Below are 23,649 nucleotides of genomic sequence, written 5' to 3'. Positions count from 1 at the left end.
GCTATGGTGCATGAAATTGTTATTCAGATGGATTGTAGCCTCCCACGTTTTACTTTCCACATATAATTCTTGTTGGTGCACGTGTCCACTGACGCCTTCCCCTGTGGTCAGGTTGCCTAGGCACATGTGGTGTACGCAGGGTTTGGGGGCCCTTATGCAAATGTATTAAGCACACTCACTTATCGTTCCTTGGTTCCCCCTCAGTTGCCACCATGTGCCACTGTAAGGGGTATGTTAGCGTTGCACTACACAGGTCATCAACGGCCTCCCAGGTCGTTTTCCTGTAGGTGTTCAGTTGCATCCACATCTGTCTTTACTCACCGTCTCTTTGCTATGTGCCCTGCGCATCTACCGGCTGACTCGCATGGCAGTATGCATGCGCGGGCCTGATGTAGGTCTTATCCCTTTGTGGCAGCTCTCCGTGTGCAATCTGGTGCTTTGAGCGGAGTACCACCGTGTCCGTGGCTTGTGGCGCCCGCCCCAAGCAATCCGACCTGGTCCCTGGGTCACAGCGTATGTTCGAGCTGCAGTGGCATGCTTACTGCAGAGCCCGACCGCTCCTCATGTCCTCAGCGCCGCCCGACGCCCACACAGCTTGCTCCAATGTAATCTGCTGCCATCCGCTTTAAGGGCTTTCTGCCCGCATTCACATCCAACTTCTAATCAGCGCCACAGCCCGCTCTTCTCATATCTTGTATCACGTATCGCAGGCACAGCTACCTTAATAAGCAGCTGGGAGCCGCGTCTGCACATCGCACCCCTCTGCTTCCACTGTATTCATTCGGGAACGCTCCTTGTGTTAGGTTCACGGAGTGCCGCCTCATCAATTCAGGACAGAGATACACTTTAATGATGCTGGTGGTCAACGTCTTCCTGCTCCGCTTGAGCGGCGGGATCCAGCCGCTGCTACATACAGCCACAAGCCGTCTTATCTCTTCAATCTGGCAACAGTATCCAACCGCTACAGTCATTCGGGCCCGGGAGTGTTACTCCATTAACACGGTCCTATTCTGTAATGCAATGCTTCCCCATAGGCAGCCATCTGAGAACGCTCCGTGCAGTTCAGAGAAATGAGTTTCGTTCCCCGGCTGCGACCACTCTTCCTTTGTTCGCCGCCATCTTGGCAACAAAGTCTCTTCACGGCCGCTCCTCACAAAAGTCCATTTATCCTTTGAACCACGAGCACGAATGATTCACCCATCAGGATTCGCACAATGCATGTGTTCCGACGCTCGATCCTTCAGTTTCCAGGCACATGTGTCATATTTTCAAAGCATAATTCAGCAAATCAATGTCGGATCACCAGGAGCCCAGCATGAAGCATGTCCTAGTCCATGGCTAGTTAGCCACGTCCCCAGCTGCAAAGATTCATTGAGGAAAACACCATTTTAGGCCCACCCCAATCCAGCTTCCGTGCTCGACATTCCACAGAGACCGCCATGCTCGACCTGAAGTCCAGCCTCTCGGCCATCATCGATTGGGGTCATCCAGCTCTCCTTATGTTACTCGATCTGTTGGCCGCCTTCGATCTGGTCGACCACAAGCTGCGAGCATCCAGGCTGCAATCACTGGTGGGGTGTTCTAGTATCTCCACACAATGGTTGCCTCCTATGGGTCCTCGCAATGCTAGGGTTGCCATTTACGATGCCTGCTCCTTCCCACTCTCCTGGGGTGTTCCTCAGGGCTCACCACTCTCACCCATTCTGTTCAATACCTATATTTTCCCTTTTCTCAAGATTCTTGATGACCTGGGTCTCCAATATACAAATTAAGCCTATGACACCCAGGTCATCCTCAAACTCTCAGACACCTATGCTCAGGACTCCGAGGCCATCAACTCCATCTGCTCCACCATTCATTCCTGGATGGTGGCTAATTCCATGGCCCTCAATGCTGAGAAGACCGAGATTCTCATCACTGCCTCCAACCACATGTTGAAAAAGTTTTCCACGGAGTATGCCAACTTTTCCATTGCTAATGTCACCATACCTGTGGCCAAGAGCGTCAAAACGCTTGACCTTATTTTGACGCCAAGCTCACCATGAGGGAGCACGTAGCTAAGATCTGTGCCTCATGCGGCTTGCTTAACAAACGTCTGGGCCACATGCGCCCCTTCTTGTCCTTAAAAAAAATATATCCATCTTAGCCGCTGCCTTGGTCACATCGAGGCTTGACTATTGTAATAGTCTTCTGGCGGGCACTGCCCAGTCCAACCTCACCACCCTCCAGGTCACACAGAATGGTGCTGTGAGAGCAGTGCTAGGCATCCCCAGATGGCAGTCCATCACTGAAGCCAGAAGAGATCTGCACTGGCTGTCTGTCAGGCACTGTCTTTTTTTTTTTTAACGATTCTGACTCTTACCTTTTAAGTGCCTGACCCTTGCTGCGCCGTGCCAGTCTATCTCTCTGAGCGCATCAAGTGTTGCGTGCCCTCACGTTCTCTCAGGTCATTTGACCAGGCCAAACTCAGTCAACCTAGATTTCACCTAGCCAAATATGGGAAGACAAACTTTGATGTTTTGGCTTTGGCCACCTGGAACACCATCTCGCTGGATTTTAAAATGACCACGTCTCTTGCTGACTTAAAAAAGAATTTGAAAACCTTCCTCTTCAATGCACTTTCTATATAGTTTTCATTGTATCTGAAGCTTCTCTACTGTCTCCTGTTTTACTAGTAGTTTGTTATTCATGTGCGCCTTGAGGCCTTTGTGCGATCTGGCGCATTATCAAGAATTAAAATAAATAAATACCATTGTTTTCAACGCATGTGGTTTTGCATAGTCTCACTACGAAACACTACTTCATTGCACCCAATTCTATGCTTTAAAACAATCCAATGGACAAGAGTATATTTCCACTGGTAAAACGCCACAGCTTCAAACACTCCTGTTTCATGAGAAAAATACATTTCTCTGATAATGTTCACCAAATTGCAATGATAATACATTACTGTAGTAAGAGACACAGGACAGGCAACGTGAACTTTTTACAGCACCCAGCAATTGACATGAGATTTTGTATGAGCCATTATGCTTTCATTGTCTTCTGGAGGTGTCCTAATGATCTTGTATATATGTTCCCAAACCCACAGATTTACTGTACGACACTTAGTTAAGTCTCCAACTTCCTCAACACTGCTCAATGCTCTAAATTCTCTTGATTCACATCCATCTCTCTGCAGCCTTCAACCTCTCTCTATCAAGGGCATTGGAAATTCTGCCCTTTTACTGAACTTCATCCTACTTTTCAAATAAACCCCTTTTCATCTCATGGAACACTGGCACCTCTGGAGGGCCACTCTGCAGCTGTACTTTTCCCAGGTTGCACCTGGGAAACGCAGCCTGTGGCTTTCAGCCGCCCATCCTCTCTCCACCCAGGCCCTGACTCATCCGGGCAGAGAAATCCCATTACTCTGAAATCCTCACAAGCTGCTACCTGACCTGGACTGCACCGGGCACGCAACCCCGGGCTTTCATTCCCCATTCCTTGCCAGGTCTGTCCTGCCATGCGTGCCCTGGAAGATTTGGTGTTCGCCTGTCCTGCGGCAGGCTCGAGGCCACAGACCCACCGGCACCCACAGCACAGTGCTACTGATTTCCCATCACTTGCTGTTCCTTTTTGTTTTCTTTTTTTTGTGGTCTCTGCCCCGGCATCCTCTCCAGAAACCAACCCACACTGTCCCTCGTCAGGCGGCACCAGACAATTCTCCATTGTCTCAACATTCTACACACTCGCCTCGGTGGGATTGTACTCCTTGCATGTGTCATGTGTAACCTACCTTTTGTCGGGCCTTAATTGGGCCGGGGGTTACCCTAAGCTCGAAAACCTCTTGGTAGGAAAGAACCACTCAAGATTAGACTGAAGTGGGTCGCCAGCACTTCTTGCCTATCATTATTTATAATGAGCTTTGGAGCTGCTCGAGTAATGACCAGTTCTTGATTCTCAGATGTGATGAATCCCATCGAGTCCTCACGAAAACCCTACTTAAATTGTCCTTTTGGGTGGCGAGGTAAAGGCAGACACTTCCTGACCCTGGGGGCGGTATTAGCCGGGAGGATCACTTTGGAGAAGTGGCCCAGGGAAACGGGAGGACTTAATGGGATAAGACGCAGTATTTGTCTACCTCCAAGAAGGGAAAATCCTTAATTCCAGTACACGTAATGGCATGTTGTCAAAGAGAACGGGTACTCCCTAAAGTTAATTATAACAGTGAAGACAATTATGACCAGTCATGTAGTAAAGGGAGAAAAGCTTTTTAAAAAATTATAACACTCCCAGAATTAGGAAATCCCAGGAGTCTCTGGAAAAGCTTGCAGAGATATCTTCAAAAACTATCATCCTGAAACCAGAAAAAGCTCAATCCTCCGTAAAACAAAATACATCTTTGTATCCTTGCAATGACTGCTTTGAGGAATATGCTTAAGGAGAAAAACGAAGTTGGTGGGGAAAATATGATTGAAAAAATTGCTTTTGTGTTAGGGACTTCATCAAGTCCCAGCATTCTCAGAGTACTGGGACAATGAAAAGGACTGCAGAGGCACAGGGTTGCAGAGTGCAGCCCCGATTAATGACCCACACCTGAGGATGACTGAGAGGCATAAAAAGTCCCCTTAGGTGCAGACCGAGACCTGGCGGAAGAAAGCAAGGTGGCCAAAGTAGCAGGAGAGCAGCAGCAGCAGCAGCAGCAGCAGTAGTAGTAGTAGGAGTAGTAGTAGTGGTGGGTAGAGGAGTTTAGCATTATCAACAAAACAGCAGAAGAAATTGTGGACCAGAGTGGCAAGAGAAGTTAATGCTGGTCCTGAGAGGGTCGTGTGGGCTTGAGATTTTAGCTGCAGAGGTCACACAGTGCAAAGCACACCTGTTTGTGACTTTCCCCAAAGTAAAGCATTCAGTGGTGTCAGGCGAGCACTGGGACGCTGGGGAGACTTCAGCTGCAGAGGTCGCGCAGCACAAACCGCACCTATGTGTAACTTTCCTCCAAGTGCAGTGTTCTGCGGTGGCAGCCGAACTGCTGGGGGAAGCCGCGGGAAGCCATGCAGGAGAGGTTGCCAGGCCGCACCAGAGAAGTGAACCAGACGAGCTGGGAGCAGCGAGGTACACAGGCACGCACACCACTGGTGAGTTCACTGTTATATTGTGACCCCCCGGAGTGCTCTGTTGTTACTCGTTGCCTGATCCCAGACTTCAATTGAATACCGAACAAATGTAAAACAAAGTACTGAATATGACCTGTACCAAGCTGATGTAAACCAAAGCAGTTGGCAGACAGACTCCAAACATCCCACCTGAAGGAGTTGATTGTTGTATAGTGGGTGATAACGGCCAACCAACCATACAAAGGGGCACTATCTCAAGAAGTGAAAGCCAAAAGAGGGACACACTAAGGCAATTGACAAACAACCAGGGTTGCCTAAGCCAAAAGAAGATAACTGAACATAACCAAGTGTATGAGGAAAATTGCCCAGATGTAGAGCATGTCTTAAACCCACATAGCCAAAGAAGAGGAGGGGTTATTATTCGCATTTGGTTAATAATACAAAGGTGGAACAAGATTGGCAGGAGGGATGCCCTTCTGATAAGTGGTTTAGGAGGAAGGAAGCATTGCCTGTCTTGCTTGTGGCAAACACTTGGGTGTAGTAAATAGCACCAGTATGATTCTTGTCACCTGAAGAAAATCCTAAACCTAATTTTGTGAAGCAGAAGACATTGTAAAACCTTTAGAAATTGACCCTTACCATAGAAGTACTTGGAGGTAGTAGTTCGGCCTGGCAAGGGAGTATACCATGTCTTGGAAATTTGTTCCAATTGATTCTGTTCGAGCAGGAGAGTATACCCGTACAGTGAACAGTAGTTTATCTTGACTGGCAGGAGAGTATGCTAGACCGAGAGCATTAGTAACCAGAAGCCCGCCAAAAAGTGGAACAAAGGGCTCGACTTGGGTTGGAGTCACAGAAGAGAACACAAACGCCATTTTAGAGTCAAGTTTTGGCAAAAAATACCAACCGGAGAATTAATATTAATTAAATAAACCGTCGGCATGTTCGAGGCTACAGTAAATAATTAAATAAAGGTAGTAGCCTAAAACAATGGGAAATCCCATAGGAAAATATTTGCGGTTGAATATAAAAAGTAGTATCCACTGCCACCAGCCAAAACTCGATCAGGGGGGACGGAGACGTGCCCCCTCGACTAACAGACCCCGGGGCAAGTGAATTGTCCCAGCCAGTACGTCCACAATATGATGGTTTGTACTGGTTCTGTTCAGAATTTAAGACTAGTAAAGTCAATGGTGACTTTACATGCCCTGGGAGACAGTAGTCAGTCCCAGGGTATGGAGTCTATACTGGGGGGTCACTATGACACCCCTGTGTCACTGCACTGAGGGTGCTGTGTAACACACATCACAAAGACACATGAAACCCTATGGGGTAAAAGACCCCATAGCCCATTAAACACATCTAGATTCAAAGAAACACACTCAAATCATGCCCAAGAGTGAGGGTACAAGAGTCTCACTCTTGGCAGGAGAAAAAATAAACCCCAAAAATCCAGCAAAGCTGTAGGGGGACTCACTAGGTTAGGAAATTCAGCCTAAACAGATAATTCTCCCTAACAAATACAAGTGGAAAGAGGAAAGCTTTGTTACAATTGTGAAATATCCTTGGAATCCAAGTTGGAACTTTTTGTCAAATTGGATTAGAAAAACAACTGAAGTGGAACTTTTTGTTATGACACAGGATTTCCTTATCCTTTTTGAACATTTAAAGAAAGACCTGCTTGAATCTGGGGAAGAGGAGTTATCAGAAGAAGCATATGTTGTTGTGTGACTTATACTGTTCCATTTGTTGTTGTTAAACCGCCCTATATTTCCTCATTGATTTGGTGTGTATACAAGTGCGAGTGACAGAAACCTTTTGTTAGTGTGTTCCTTTAGTTTATTGTAGGCAGGGAAATCCTCGTTGGGCTAGGGATAGTGAGGCGTTTATTGACCCTTTTTGATTTTAATAAAATGGCATCTGTTAAACTTTCACAAAGTTGTCCTCACATTTCTGACCTCTCACACAGGGTCAGTATAAACTGAAGGAAACTAAGGGTGACTGCATAGACTGCATATGCTTGTGTGCTTCTTGACCTTGGAAGGCTAGTAAAATAAAACAAAATTAATTTATTTTGACCTCAATGGGAGGAAAAATGAAATTTGCCCCAACAATCTCAATGCCAAGCTGGTACAATCCCTGACTTGCCACTGAGGTGGCCACTTCTTCACTACACAGGGTGACATCTCTGACAAATTTGCTAGCATCTCACACTCTGCTTTTGACAATGAAGTGACGTATGACAGAGTGCTTATGTGGCTGCTGGGGTCAGGTTACTGCATCACAATAATTTGATCCTCCCACTGCCCCATGTGCACACACTTCTATTCTGATCCTATGAGCCAAGCTGTGCTCTGCATAACTGGTCTCAGTGGAAGTGACAACCGTCCAGGTCAAATGAGCAGTGGGATTTGTCCCCAAAATGTACAGGGGGTAGACTTGCACAAACGGCACTAGCCTACCATCCAGTTCCATAGAGATGGCAGATATGGATAGGCAGGTGTAGAGTTAAATGCAGAAGAGTGGTGTTAAGCAGGTGTGAGGTATGGTGGGTATAGGCAGGTGTTGGGGGTAAGATGGAGGTATGCAGGCCTTAGATAAGGTTCGGCCTGGGTAGGCAGAAGTGGGGGTTGGCAGGTGTGAGGTTGGCTAGGGTCAAGCGAGGGCTAAAGTGGGGGTAACGTTCTTCTGCTATCAATTTCTATTATATTTCTTGGCGTTCTTCTATCAGGGGTCTCCAGCCTAGAATTTGTTATTGCAAAACAAAAGAGTTGATGGCTTGAAGGTTTAGAGTTAATCTCAACCACTGGCATTGCTCTGTGCAACCCTCCAGACCATCGTTCTTTGCTTGCCAAGCCATAACAAAAGGGGAAAGACCATATGTAAATGGGGCTTGGTCCCAGCCCAAAAAGGGTGAAGTCCAGTCCGAACTGCTATAGGGGGGGGGATAGGGGGAGAGGGGTAATATGAATATATATGACACCAAGGTCTTCAGCCTCACAGGAGGGTGAGGGGCCCATGGAAGGCAGCATAAGTGTAGGGGGAAAGGGGAGAGCTGGAGTACCAATGAGAAGGATCTGGGTCTTACTGGCATTAAGGCAGAGATCGTTGACAGTGCACCATGCCTGAATAGCAGACAGACTGTCGGGTATGAGAGAGGAAGAGAAGGAGCCAGAGGAGGGACGCATTAAGGAGAGTTGCGTGTCATCTGCATAACACTGGAAGTTGGGCGAGAAGTCGGAGATCAAATGGGCTAGGGGGGCAAAGTAGCTGTTGAAAAGCCAAGGTGGGAAAATAGAGCCCTGAGGGACACCACTCGTGGAGAGTAAGATGGAGGAGAGAGAAAAGGGCCCAGTTGAACCTGGGAAGGTCGTTCAGAGAGGAAGGAGGCCAGCCAGTCCACAGCCAGGATTCGTGATGCCAAGGGTATCGCAGAGCTGACTTATAAGGGTGGCATGATTGGTCGTATCAAAGGCAGAGGAGAGGTCAAGAAGAATGAGAACGAAAGGAGAGTTGGAATTGAGATTAGAGAGCAAGTCTTCACGGGTGTTCAGGAGTGCAGTTTCTGTGCCTCTGGTGGCTCTGAAGCCAGACTGATGGTCGTGGAGACAACCAACAGATTCAGTGTGGTGGATGAGTTGTAAGATGGCCAGCTTCTCCAAGAGTTTGCCCAGGAAGGGGATAATGAAGATAGGGTGGTAGTAGACGGATGGGAAAGGTTGTCAGAAGGCTTTTTGAGGAGAGGGTGCCAAGGGAGTGCGTGAGGGGTGTAGGGAAAGATCCAGTGGCAAAGGGGGTGTGATTGCAGAAATCAGCCAAGGCTGGAGCAAGCGAGGCCATGTTGTCCTTGATCGTTCTGGAGGAGCAGGAGAGCTCTAGATTGGATGAGACTTTCATAGAGGAGCTTGTCTCGAAACCTCATCAGCTGATATGGGAGAGGAGGAGAGTAGGCGGGAAGGGGTGTGGAAGGCCTGAGAGCGGGTGAGGTGTAGAGGATAGAGAGGACAGGATGTCTTGAGTTTTAGTAATGACGTGAGAGGCCAGAGAAGAGCAGACTTCAGTAGGATTGGCGAATTCCTTGCAGATTTTGAAAAGTTCAGCCGTGTTGTTACTGGCCCCAGAGATGCAGGTTATAGGCTCTCTTCTTTGGACAGATGGAAAATCTGTATTTCCTTTGGAGCATGCAGCAGGCCAGTTTGTTAGAGCATGTGCCTGAAGCCTGCCACTTCCGCTCAGCTGCTCTGCACTTGCAATTCAGAGAAGCCAAGTTGGAGTCATACCAGGGTTTGACCTTACAGACAGGTTTCATGCGGACAGGGGCAAGGATGTCCAGAGTGTTGGAGATGGAGAGTTGAAGGTTAGTAAGTGCTGCGTGAGAGTGCGAGTCAATGGCAGGAGTAGGAGGGCGAGTGAAGGTGGCGGCAAAAGCAGCAATTGACACTTGCTTCATGGGTCGAATGACTGAGAAGGAGACTGGCAGTGCGGACGGGGGCTTAGCCGGGTTATCCAGGAGGTCCAGATGAGAGGATGGGAGAGAATTATCAGACCAGGAGAGAGGAGTAATGAGAGGGTTAGAGGTGGGGATGTCTGCAGAGATGAGCATCCACAGTGTGTCCGGCTGAGTGCTTCACACCAAAGGGAAGAATGGAGAGGGAGAGTGGCAGAGGTTGCGGAAAAGTCTAGAGGCTGCATCAGGGGAGTTGAGGTGAATATTGAAGTCTCGAGGAGGAGAAGCTTGGGGGTAGAGGCCAGGAGAGAAGAAATGAGGTCAGCCCACTCTGATAGGGAGAGGGAGACCTGGTGAGGGGGCTTTTAGATGGTAGCTAGATTCAGAGAGAGGACAGGAGGGACACCAAGTCTGCAGGCGAGGCATTTGAAAGAGAAGTAGGCCTGAGTGGGGATGTTGGTAGCAGAGACCTACTCAGGGAATATTGGGGCCACTCCGCCCCTGGACTGGTTAGGCCTGGGCTTAGAGAGGATCCTGTAGCCCTCAGGGAGGAGTGTCAAAACTCGTAACAGAGCTGGCAGTGTACCACGTCTCAGTGATAGCAAGGACGTCTAGGTTGAGGTCTTCAAGGAAGTGGCAGATGTCAGAGGAGTGTTTGACGGCAGAGCAAGTGTTAAGGGTAGCTAAGTGTAGCAGGTTGCCACTTTGAAGGTCTTCTGAGGAGTACAGGAGTGTGGTACACCTGTCGGAGTTGGCAGAGGGGGTGGGCGGGGGGGGGGGCAAGAGTAGGAGGAGGAGTGGCAGGAGAAGGGAGGAAGTTGATGAGACGGAATCTATCAAGGAGGAGGAGGTTGGTCTGAAAGACCTGGACCATGACAGTGCCATTTAGGTAGACCTTAATGATGGCCCTAGAGGACAGGAAGGATACCAAGAGTACTTCCCAATGGGTGCCACCATTAGTGGGCAGGGAAGAGAACAGGGAGAGCACTGTGACCTAATGGGGAATCCAAAGGTCCGGAGAGGGGACAACAAATAGGTTGTCGGTGAAAGTCTGCCTGGAAGAAGCGTTGACATAGGTGTTGGCGAAGGGCAGGCCTGGATTGGAGACCAGGAGATCCATCTTAAACTTCTTCCTTCCAGACCTGGAGTGAGGGATCGGATTGGTGATAGAATAACTGTTGGAGAATATGGGAGAGATGGAGAGCACCATTGAGGCAGAGCCCAGAGAAAAGGAAGGGGAAGAAGAGTGTAAGAGGGAGAACTGCAGTGCACAGAACCGAACTACACCACCCAACAAAGCAGCAATCGTGAATCCAAGTGTCCACGAATGGTGGGGGAAAAGGCCTGGGTTACATCATGAAGCAGAAAAGCAGGACACCTAGAAGAACTATCCGGATAGAGGGAAAAATCCTGGCTGGAGGGATAGAGGGAAAAAACGTTTTAAAAAACATAACAGCACTGTAGAAACACAGATTCGACTTTCCTAGATGAGGGGGAAAAACCTAATTGTTAAACACAGCAGTAAAAACACACAGGTTCGACTAAAACACATAGAATCGACTTTCCTGAAAAGGGGTAAGCCCCCAATGGCAACAACCACAATTCACCTAGTGCCAGAAATGGATAACATAAACTGCGACTTGCAGCAGTCTGCAAACTTAGCTAATGAGAGTAATAAGAGAGGAGGGACAGATGCATAGGGAGCAGTAATGGCTGCGCCGGCCCCCCTGCCAGCACATTTCTTATCTTGTCAGGCGCTGCTGGTTGACAGCGGCACTGCATGCTCCCATGGCGAACACAGGCAAACGCCCTCTAGAGCTGCTACTGTGGGTGCTGCCCTTTGCCCTTCATCGGAGGGGGCTGCACAGGCAGTGGGACTACCCTAAGAAGGTGATTTAAAAGGAGAAGTAGGACCAATCACGGGAGGTGGGCGAGCTGGTAGGAGGGCCCAGGGGGGGAGAGCAGGAAGAGGCCACAAAGCAGCGGCCCAAGGGGAGAACAAAGGTGCCAGAGTGCGCATGTGTAAAGGAGAAACCAGTATAACAAAAATAAATAAATCAGCAGTTCGCCGCAAGGCAAAACATACACCACGAGCCACTGGATATGACTGGATATAGGAACAACTAGAAACAGATAGTGTGTAAATTTCATACTTGTTTGTATAGTCTTCACTTTATCACTGAACCGTTTAAAACATTCTCAGCAGCATGGTCGGTTACTTGTGTCCTGTTGCCTCTCTCAGGATGGGTGTATAGGAAGAACTCTGCCCACCCAATGACTTTGGTCATCCATAGCCTGTGAAGTGGCAGGCTGGTCATTCCCTTATAATAATCAGGCTTTTCATCTTCCTCTTCAGGGAATGGCTTCTCCCGAACACTCTGCACTCCCCACCCTACCTGAGACTCAGTGATCTGCTCCCACTGTCTCCTCCCTTGGGATCCTTTGCTGCCACATGTCCACCCTTGCCCTCCCCTATTAGCGCCTGCCCCTTTTTTCTTTGCTTCCCTCTCTGTGTTCTTCCCCCTATGATTGTAAAACGCTCCGTTGCTTCCCGAAGCTAGGTCTGTACTCTATAAATACCCTAATAATTATTCCTAATTTCAAAGGAATTTCCTTTTTAAATAGAACTGATCCACCCAATCGATCCCCTCTTTGCCATAGATTAGTTACATGTGAAACCCCTGTATCTTGCAGAAGCCCAGCGTTCTCTGAGACACTTGCATCTTCCCAGTAACTGGTCTAAACTATTGTAGCATCTAAACACTTGTGACCATGCCATATGCAGATCCATACTGCCATGTTTTGCCTGCAGTGGAGACGCTCCATCAGAGACTGCTTAGAGGGGGTGGCGGGTGCTCTTTATGTGAGCAGAAATATTTCAGTTTTGCTCGCCACGCATTCAAAGTGTTTTCATCCTGTTTGTTTCTACTCTCTTGGCCTTGAATAACACTGTTTCAGTTCACTACACAGGCTAAGTGCAACTACTACATACACCGATTTTCTGCACCAAGTGTTTTTCTTGGTAGTGTTGTCTGAGTCAGCAGGCAAAACGCAAACTTGATAGTGTGCGTTAGCGTATTCTGTAATCGTTGCATTTTGAAGGGATTTCAGATTATTTTTCTTCTCTTTTTCTCACAACACCTGCGCAGGAAACTCTCAAAACCATGCGAATGATAGATGATAGGATAGTCCATGGATTGAACACGACGATACCCACAGTTTCCTTTGCGGGGAAAGTTGACGCCAGCCAGACCTGTAAACAGCTCTATGAGTCGGTGAGTGTGGAGGTTTTCCACTCTTTTCCTTGTAATTATATCTTTTTTGTGCATGGTAGATTTTTCCGAGCCACCTCTGGTGTAGGGTCTTGGGAAGACATCCTTGGTGGACTTGCAAAAGCTTCACACAAAGGTCTAACCAATTTGGTAATGAGGCAGAGCAGTAAGGCATAGACCCGGGTTGTGTAACTCCAGGTGTCAAGGGCTGGAATCCTGACTGGTTTTCAGGATATCACTCATTCATTTTGCTGACGTTTAAAATCACTGAATGCACATTTATCTCATGAATATTAATGAGGGGCATCCTGAAAACGTGGCAGGATTCTGGACCTGGATTTGGACAGCCCTGGCCTGGACTAAGGCAATCGGCGGTTTGGTGTGCATCGTAATTAACATGCATAAGAGATTGCCAAGCAGCATATTGTCCCCCCAGGTAAGTACAAAATAATCGATTGAGCAACATATGCAGTCAAAGTGTGGACAGTTTACTAAGTTACTGCAACACACTGGTTAAACAATAAAATAAAGATACTAAAAGGTGGTAAACCAATATATACACACATACATCACAGGTTGGCGTCCAAAATGGAACATGCTACACTTTAGAATTCACACCATTTCATAAGCAACACTTTTAACAATAACCTAAGGTGGGGAATTAGCAAACCATGTTGGACACTATATCGTACGCCTTACAATATTAAAAGGGAATACCATTACTCCGTATTAGTCTAAATAAGTAGAAACCCTATTCTAAGAACAGAGTTCACCAATTTCCAAGGTACTGTTTCTGGCTATTCTGGGGTAGTTTGTGAAGTTATTCACCTTTTTCCCACAGGAAGCAATGAGACTTGCTGTGGCTGTTTGAACTAGCGGTAGTGTACTATTTGTGCGATGAGTCAGGTTTCCCAGTCATCCATGCCCAGGCTCGGGGTACACCACCCAACCCAGTCCCAAGATGCTGAAGTCTATCACTTTGTTAGAATGAATATGTAATTGGCAGGGGGCATCAAAACCGGTAAGCAACCCAGCCCCTCAAACTCTTATGACGGCAAACCTTGGTAAATTGGGCCATTGGGGGACAGCTGCCCTCATCTGTTCCAGGTTGAAGGTCCGGGGTTGCAGGTGCAGACTGTTCTTCTGGTGCCAATTATGACAGCTGGGTCGGGTGATTTGGCAGTTCTGGTCTCCATCAGCAAACATTTTGTTATTGGATCACCCCGGGCTGGAATAGGATGAAGTTGAAGGAAGACTATTGTGACGTTGAAGGGGACCCCAAGGACACGTCATGCATGACAAACAGTTGAAGTTACCCTGTACAGGGTCTACAGGCAAAAGGACGAAGCTCCGTAACTCACAGCACGAGATCCCAGCAACAAGAGAAGTCCCCACTTTGGATGCTGTGCTCCAGATACAGGACCTCAAATCCTTCAAACCCACCTGCTCAAAGGAGAGGGGCACCATGGAGTATCTTTGCTGTCGAGTAAAGAGCAGGGTTTCAACTTCCAGTGGATGGTTTGGCCAATGGTGGTCCCAGCAGTCATCCTTCGGTAGCCTCTTTCCCGTGGACGACTGAAGAATGGCTTGAGATCCTCTCTTAGTAAGAGAAATCCTGGGACGGGGAGACGGCCGCCCTCCTATCGGGGGGCCTGCTGCATTCACACTTTTGGGAGGCTGTCCAGTCGTGGACAGATGGCTGAGATACAGTCATGACTCACTCAAGGTTTGGAATGCGTATGGAGCATCTGCAGCCTTTTACCTGTCCGTAATCTGTCCATTCACACACAGTCTACTTCCCGGGCTCTTTATATTGTCTACAGTGTGCCCTGCTGCTTGCCCTCCGATGTTCACGGAAGGCCGTTTGTGTTTCAATGGTATATGATCTTGTAGCCAAGATTTCAGCAGACAGCACCTACATTTTCTTCCCCTTTAAGGGTCAACCGAGTATACATATAATCATAGGTTATCTAATTAATTTAAAAAAAAATTGGCAAAAATTGAGTGCACCTCTACTCTAGATCACACCTGCCAAGAGGATGCCCATATATGGCCATATCCCAGCCTTCAGCCAAAACGACAAGAAGTACAAAGATTGCTTCAAAAACATGACCAGCCATTTTTGGCACTGTAGTGCCCAATAGGCTGCCATGCAATTAAGGGTGCACAGGAATTCACCTAAACGGGCGACATTGAGGATTTTGTAGCTTTGGGGCAATCATGTAATGGAATGCACTACATGTAAAAGGAGTTGGTTTATAGGTGATCAATAATTTTGACCCTATGCCCAATGGGTGATCACGTTTTTGGGAGGCAACACTTAGAAGTAGGGTACAATGGTCTAATACATTTAGAGGGATGGTTGTGTGTGGGTGGTGTCCTTCTTGTGAATGTGGTTGCAGTGCGCTGAGCATGAATGGTTTCGTAAGAGGGTATACATTAGAATATTGAGCATGTGTAGTTGCCAACCATCTCTGCTGTGTATCATGCAGGTCAAGTGGGATCTGTCGCAGAAGTGTGGCATCTGTCGCAGAAGTGTGGCAGCCCTCACCATTTTCTTGTTTAGAGCAGCGCTGGGCATCGGAAAGTGCATGTAGGTACCCCACGCCAAAGAGTACTGGGAGTTAATGGTGCTTTACTTGCTGCATGTGTTTGGTTACCTGCAGCTGTTGGCTATCCAGGAGTGCCAAGTAGTAGGGACCAGTTGTTCACAAAGCAGGGAGCTATTCAGTCTATTTTTGACAACTCCTTTTGACTGTTTAAGCAACAGACGCTTCCTTTACATCTGTTTTTTTTTTCTTCATTGCAGTGTCAGTGCTCCTGCAGTCAGCTATAGCAGTTTAATGGAGAAGACTGTCGCTGTCCTGTGCTTGTTGTACAAGGCCTTCCTTGGACCATGGTTTTGTCTCGTTTCACTAGGACATATTTCCTGTTTTGATACCCCGGCCCTTCTCTTGAGAAACCTATGGATCCTCCAACGGTCTGTCGTGTGCATTGGTGTGAAGGCACCTTGGAACAGAGGCAAATGCTTAAGTAGGCCTGATGCCTGGTTTCCAGCCATTGAAGGGCAGACCTTCAGCATATCCCACAGTGGATTGCCTTCCTAAGTGTTTGGGCTGCACTATGTCCTCCCGATCACAGCCTAAGCATTGTGGGAATGTAAGTCAAAGTCTGGGACCCTCCGTGAAAGGTAGATTGACCCTTAGCATCCCAGTCAAACGTCAAACTGTTTCTGTTTAATGTGCGACTACAGAGCACTCCATTTGCACAATCAAGGGCGCATCATCTGATGGATGGCGGACAAACTTGGGGTGTGAGATGGCATTTGCTATCCTCTCCCATCTGTGACTCTGGCTGGCCTGGCTTGCAGAGCTGGGCCATCTGGCTCCAACCTCCCTGGGTGGTTCAGATTCAAGAGCGCACAACACCTATTGACTTGCCTCTTCAGAAATGGTGCGTTCAATCATTGTTTGACCCAACACCACCAATGGCGTGTACAGCTGTTCTGAATGAAGCAGTACTAGATCCCAGAACTTGCCGTTCACTGTGGATAGCGGTCACAACATTAGTTTGCGCTATGAATATCGAGGGGCTTGTTTCAAATTGCACCGGGCCCTTCTATTTCGTCTACAGGTCAAAAAGCAAAGTAATCTCTCGGATCTGTTTGTCCAACTATCTAGTGCCTCCTCTTTCTCACTTGCTTGTTGCACCTGTCCATGTTTTCAGTTTCGATGTGGCACAGTAGGCATGGGTGGGAGTAGTCCAGCCCAGCACTGTACCTAGAAGTAGGGCTGCTAGTGGACGAGTGAGACATAAACCAGCATTCTTTCAAGAACTTGTACAGTAAGCTCCGAGTCAGTGGTTTCGTCTACCACAATCGGGCTCTACCTAAGCATCTGTAAAATGCACGCAATCTCTCCATTGGCTTATGGCCATTGTGGAGTCCTCCTTCGATGAGCCACACCCATGGTCTGCTGTCATCACTGGATCTCTTTGCCTTGGAAAAGGTATTCATTGGCAGCCTCATTCTCCTTCAGGAGCCAATGATGGATAGTATATCTCAAGTTTCTTATTAACCATTTCTGCGGCTGTCAAACTAACAGACTCAAAATTGGGACATCATCAAAAGCTCATTGATGACCAACAGCAGCTGCAGGCCTTCTGGCAAACTGGAAAATTCTACTCTCGCTTTCCTCCTAGGCTTTTGACTGGTGTTGCTTTGTCGCTTTATCTAGCTGCCCTAACAATGCATGCAATTAGCTATGTACACGTCTATCTTGGCGTCAACATATCGGAATAAGGACTTTTCCAGCATTTGTTCATTTGATATGGCCACTCATTGGTGGTGACATGGGCCAGTTTTACTGGCTTCTCATGCTGGACATTCATCATGGCTTGCATGTTTTTCTTGAGCTTTGTTATGCTTAGCCAGTTCTCCTGCAGTTGGGTGTCCCTGCAACAGCTTTTTGCATGCACTCGTCCTCTGTTTGGCTGAGACAATCTCCTTTAACTTGAGAGGTATAGGCCACAATGAATTTGACACGTTCCTCTGCTTGGATCTTCCTTTGCTGGACACCTGTGATCTGCTGCTGGGGAAGTCCGAAGTAGTCAGCAAGGTTGACATCTGCCAGGTGGACCTCCTTTCTGATTGGAGCTGTAGAATCACTATCTCCTTTCTTGACTGGAGTCTAGGCATTAAGCCCTTGAAATGAAGCACTAGTGGGTTGCGGTAGGACACCAACCTGGAGGTCTCTTTAAATAGAGGTGCAAGTGTTGACAGGCCCACAGTGTTGGCATTGCTTGTGTATGCCCCTGTTAATCTTGGTTATTCTTTTGTAGTAATACAGTCCATGTGGGCTTACATCCACTGCTATCTTTGTGCTTCTTCAAAGCATGTGGCATCCCTGAGCTTAGCTTGCATATGCCTGTGGTGACCTCGGTGGTTTTGTAGTAGCACAGCCTCCAGTCCACATAGGCTCACATCCACTGCATTCCTTGTGCATATCAAAGGATAAACGTAGGCCATGCTGGTGTATTTAGAGAGGGCATCTGTGGTTGCTTGGAAAGCCAAATAGTTCTGTATCAAACTCCATTAGTTGTTCCTGTGCAAATGATTGTGATTAGGCTTTGACCGAGTGGGCAAGTTCGATGAACCGGCATTAGTACTTCACCATGCCTACCAGGAAACTTCTCACCGCCAGGACGTTCTGAGGAGGTTATCTTTCAGACAGCTGGTACTCCTTCCACTTTCAAAGGGCACGCCACTGGCATCCAGCGGTTGATGTTTTGATGTGGCATTTGTGAGACTAGTTGATGTTGTTGAAACATTGGGTATGTGCACTTCTTTCCCCACACAAACACAAACCCTGGATTGGAAAACGTTGCGATAGCCCAAGAGATCTCTGGCCTTTGTATTGAGATTCAAATTAACATTGGCATCGTTTTAGTCCGTCTTGACGTTGCAGATGGTCTGGTATAGTGCCATTCCAACTTATTTTTGTTTGGGAGCCTGATGTCTACAAAGATTCTTGCCTCTCCTGGCTATTTCACCTTCTTTGTAATGAATATAAGTGATCCCTATGTCCAACTCTGTGATGCTGATTTCTTTACTCTGTTCTTTCTTGTCCTTCTGCTCTCATGGAACAGGATCCCCTTTTGTGGTAGGCAGAATTCCGCTTATGTTTTCGACCCTATATCCATTCACTGCACCCTGCCTGTGCACCCACCCCTACTCTTACTCCCATTCTACATGTCTTACTACCAATCTCATCCCCTGAATCCATTACCTGCTCTCATTCTTTGCTCGGTGCATGTTTCTCTGATCGGTTAAAGCACCTCTTCTCCTCTCTGCCCCACTGCGATCCAATTCTCTGTACCTGAGTATATTGCAGTAGCCTCGGTTATGTCATTGACCATTCAGCTTGTGCACCCTGCTACTAGTTTTCAGGCCTTGCAACTCATCCACTTCTTCCCAGTTCTTCACTTGTACCCTACCCTCTTCTCTAAAACTCTCAATGCACCAAGCCGCACTCATGCTCTCGCCACATGCTCTATTCTCAAATAATTTGGCAACCAATTGAACTGTATACTCGTGCTTGCAGTTTTTTTTCACACATTGGTCTCCCCCCTCTGCTCTGTATTTTTTCCCCAGTTATTTTAATTTCCTACACTTTGCTTGTGCCTTCTGACTAATGCCCCTATCTGCTCGCTGTTCTGATGCCTGTCAAAAAGCTCATCAACACCTGCTATCCTATCCTGCACAATACATCTGAGCAATGCACCATGTGTGCTCTTTCCTGCTCGCATCACACATGTAGCTTCTTTCTTGCGTAACATGTTCCCAGGCCCGTCTCCCATCATCTGCATCCACCACTTGCTCTGAACAACTAGACTGTACTGATTGCTGACAACAGGGCTATGTTCCTAGCAAGCTGCTCAATCTAGAACAAGAATGTGTGTGTGGAGCTAGTGGTGGAATTGTTTGTGTGTGTGCATGTATGCCTGTTTGTGGGTGTCTGTAGTTTGTGTGTGTGTGTGTGTGTGTATGCACTGATCCGTGTCCATGTACCTGTGCACATGGTTATCTGAATATATAGCTATGTATGTGTCTGTATCTGAGGGCATGCCTGTCTGCGTGCATGTGCGCCTGTCTGCGTGCATGTGCACCTGTCTGTGTCGGTGTGGTATGTTTGTTTGTGAGTGAATGACCATGTGAACTTGTTTGTGTGCCTGTTCTTTGAGTTTGTGTGTCCGTGGAAGTGTGCATGTGTCTGTGCACTACTCGTTCTCATTGGTGGCACACATCAAGTGTACTCTGCTCCCTTTCTTCACTGCACCTAAATCCTGCTCATGTCACATGCGCAACCCCTCAGACAGAACAGTTTTTGTCATCTTTAGTGTGCTGCTAGCCTCCTAATAAACACATACCAAGTATGATCTATTGCCTTTCTTAATGCTCATTTAGCAGCTTTGGGGCCAGTCTCCATGCTTGGATTATAAATGGGGGTGTATAGAACAGCATATTTAGCATCTAGTCGAATACTGACTAGTTCGGCAAGTATTTGGCCAAAGCTGAATCTGCAGCCAAATAGTTTTATTTAAGAAAACATGTTCTAAACATGAAAAATACATTATCTAAAATGTCTTCCTATGTTTCAATGGTTTCTCTTTATTTACATCAACCTCTCATCCTTAAATACACACATGCCAGAAAATAATAAAGCAAGGACCATAGAAGTATAGAAGGTTGTATATGCAAAAGCCGTGCTATTCAAAGTGGCTGTTTACATGAATGCAAAGGATTAGGTTACAATGGACAAAATGGATATGGCAATTTTCAATTGCCAGTGCAAACCGCACGCATTTCACACTCCTGCTAGTTAGCTTAGTGCGATATGCAAGAAGCAGGAGTTGGACAAAGGGGTCACATTTCAAATACAGATCTGTATTGAAACAATAAAAGCTATCTCGCCTTATATCTAGAGGGTTTGCCCTACCGAACTAAAGGATAACTCGGGTGCTCACCGTCAGGATGCTTCTCAAACTAAAAGTGTCCGTCCTCTGTCTTAACTTTCCTACCCTGGCCCTAACACTGAATGATTCCCTTCTCCTGCTCCAACTGGTTCAACCTAGCACTGTCTGCTGTTAGCTTCCTGCAACACCTCTTATAAGTTCTTGTAACTCTTCCCTGGCTTCTCCTAGAGCTTGATTAAATGTCCCACAATCTTTCTTTCTCAACCACACATATATTCCTTGGCTTTCTTTCTCTTCATCTTGTCTACTACAACAAGGGAGATCACTCCCACAATGTCTGGGGTTTCTTCTCTTTCGTTCAAGACGCTCCAGCATTGCTTTTTAGGCTGACTGTCTCTCTTGTGACTAGTGTGTCGAGGAAGATCACTCCTGAGAATCTTACTCTTGAGGTCTATGGCACAACATCTGAGACGAGGGAGATCACTCGCGGTGTATGTGTCACACTTGGCACTCTTGGCACAACTACTGGGACGAGGGAGATGACTCCCAGTGTATTCTTCACACTCCCCTACCCGCCCACCCCATCCTCCCATCCCCTACCGGGTCTCCCGTAGAACCTGTTAACCTCTTTCTTGGTGGAGGCACGTCACTGGTTCTTCCTGGGGTGTCTGGTTCCAGCAATCCCGACGAATGCTCGCCGCGCCCCGCTTTAATGCTTTCGGCCCCGTGGGGTCCCTGGCCTGGTGGTATCGGCGCAGTTGAAGGACCACACGGTCCCCCTCTTTGAGGTCACACCACTGTTGGCCACTTCCCAGCTTCTGCTCAGGTCTCGTTTGCCTGAGGACTCCTTCGACCAGTCCACGTCTTCCTGCAGGCTGCAGGCTTACTTCCTCGGGTTTGAACTTCCCAGGGCTGGCAGGCATCACGCAGGCTTCTCCCCTCATTGAGTCCTTCCTTGGTTTTTAAGTCCTGGTGCTGGGTCCGTCCCAGTGCCCTAGTGTTTTGTCTCTGTCAATAGTGTATTCTTCATGCCTCTTGGGGGCCACCTCTTCCCAGTACTGTTTAGACTTGATAACTCCTTCAATCTTCTTCTTCTCAGTGCTTCTGGGAGATGATTTATTATCAGCCTGTACTATTCCTCCTCGTCTGGTGGTATTAAGTGTTTTGCAGTAAGACACAGTAGTGCTTTCAGATTGGTTCTCTGAAGACTTTAGTGAATTCCTGGTTTGAAGTGCAAGAGGGTTAAGGAGTTCCATGATGGAACAGGAGTCCTTGTCCCCGTGAGGGAAGTTTCTCCTCGTGAGGTCCCGCTTTCCGCCACCCCTAGAGGGATTGTTGCGTAATGGACTCCCCTCCTTAGCCTCACTGGGAAAGGCTTCACCCTGTGTCGACGTGACATGATCCCATGGATCGTCACAGAGAATGTTCAGTTTCTGTGCTGATTCCCTTTAAACTTAGAGACCCCCAGCCCTTTGCTGGAATCTGGGACCTTTTTAAGTTTAACCTCCTGAGTGAGTGGGCCCTTTTTGCCACCCACTCATGCCTTTTCACTTTAAGATTTTGTGTTCCTTATGTTTTAATGGCGTCTGGTAAACTCCATAGGCATCTTGCTTTCTATATAGCGACACAGCACCCTCTGTGCAGTGCCACCGAGGAGTCCCTTGGACTCCTCTATATGTTTAAATACATTTTATTGTGTGAACTACAGTTCACAAGAATAGCTACACTTGTCTTGGTTACCCTTTTCCTTTGTGGGTCCAGCACACGCCACCTTATGTGGAGTGCTGGGGGGGGGGGTGTTACATAGTAACTCCTTATACCACTTCTCATGTAACATTTTGTTACACTAACTAACTTGAATGGCTGGTGGCAGTGGTTTCTGTTTACTACCTTTTTGTGCCACGTATCTGCAGGCTCTTTTCTCAGCTGCTGTACAGCACCCAAGGGTGACCATTTTACCAAAATGGCCCCTGTCTTCTTTTTTCGCCATTCCTTGCCTGTTGGTTCCTTCTGGGCTTTTACTCTGTTGTTTAGATCAGTTTTGAGTCCATTGTGTGTTTTGCCTTTGCCGGGTTTGAGCCGTGAAGCCCGCCCGGGCTCCAGTGTGTCTGGGAAGGCAGGAAGTGAGGGAGGAACCCGAAACATCATTGTCCTTTGTTAGCAGGCATGCCTGACCGAAACCAGTTCGAACTGGGCGGGAGGCAGTTCTGGAGTACGCCCACCCCCCTGTGCGATTGACAGCTTAGTGCTGTCAATGAATGGGATTTCACATATAAGGTGAGGGTTTTGGGACTACAGGCAGAGTCGACTACTGGAACCTCCAATCCAAAGAAACAGCAGAGAGAAGCCAGCAACACCTTTCAGGACCGTGAACACACTGGTGAAGCCTTACAGCTGTGCTGACCCAGTTTTCTCATCAACAGGGAAGCTCCGCCAAGGAGGACTTCCTTCCTTAGGCTGGTGGGACCAACTAGCCTCGAGACCTGCTTCGTTCTGGGCCAACCCCCTGTGTCACTGCGACCTTCCTTGGCTGAAATTTCTCAATACCCGTGTTAGGCAGAAACCTATGCAGTTCCCTCTGGGACCACTGCAAAAGATTTAAGACTACAGGTGTTTGGCAGTAAACCCACTTGGTAGCAGTCTGTACCACACAGATTCACTTGGTAGCTGTGGCTGAGCAGTCAGACCTCCCTCAAGAAGAGTTAGGCAGTATACAGAGCATACAAAATAGGTACAGAGGCACAGTAGCACAAGCAAACACTGACCAGAGCTTGTGTAAAAGTATATGATTATTTATTTAAAACACTTGTAAAATTACACTAGCACAGAAAAAGGTAAGTAAATTCAAAACACAGTCCTAATTACTATATGTACATCCCTAGTTATTTGTTGGACAAGTCTTAGTTAACACCACTTAGTTCCAGACAGAGGTGAGCGCTTAACGTTAGATGGCACTCCAACAAATTGTTTAAAAAGGGAGGGAAAAGGCAGAATTAAGAAAGCAATACAGCAAAACACTTTTCAAGGAACCACAGTAAGTATTAGAGAAGGCAGTCTATTGAGGAGCAAGGAAGTTCAGTGCCAGGCCCACTTTAGGGAGAGCCAGGCCAAATATGCCCAAGATCACACAATGTCACGAAGTCTCAAAAGTCTTTACAGGTGAGTAGAAAAGTTCTGTTAAGCTTAGAAAAGTTTAGTTAGGGTGTCCCAGGCTAACCCAGGTTCGAGAGCCGAATGTTAAATCTACCCCGTACAATCGGTGGCAAGGGAAGCCGGGCGGAACACAGTACCTTCAAAATGGAAAGGATCCTCCAGCGGTGGCAGTTGTTCCTGGTAGTGGGTGCAAGTCGCGGCGGCGTCC

General features: G+C 47.5%; 1 protein-coding gene across 2 annotated transcripts in view; it reads left to right on the top strand.

Moving 5' to 3' along the window:
* MIX23 (mitochondrial matrix import factor 23) overlaps positions 1 to 23,649 on the top strand; it is a 137,640-nt gene that overhangs the window by 19,728 nt on the left and 94,263 nt on the right. The window contains exon 2 of one of the 2 annotated variants that reach the window (XM_069635815.1): positions 12,693 to 12,818. The exons of the other annotated variant lie outside the window; for it this stretch is intronic. Coding sequence (XP_069491916.1) covers positions 12,693 to 12,818 — 126 coding nt within the window. The remainder of the gene's footprint in view (positions 1 to 12,692; positions 12,819 to 23,649) is intronic. 2 annotated transcript variants of the gene reach the window in all.

The sequence above is a fragment of the Ambystoma mexicanum genome, chromosome 7p (assembly GCF_040938575.1).
Source record: "Ambystoma mexicanum isolate Mex_15411 chromosome 7p, UKY_AmexF1_1, whole genome shotgun sequence".
Lineage (NCBI taxonomy): Eukaryota > Metazoa > Chordata > Amphibia > Caudata > Ambystomatidae > Ambystoma > Ambystoma mexicanum.
This window is presented reverse-complemented; position numbering and strand designations above follow the sequence as displayed.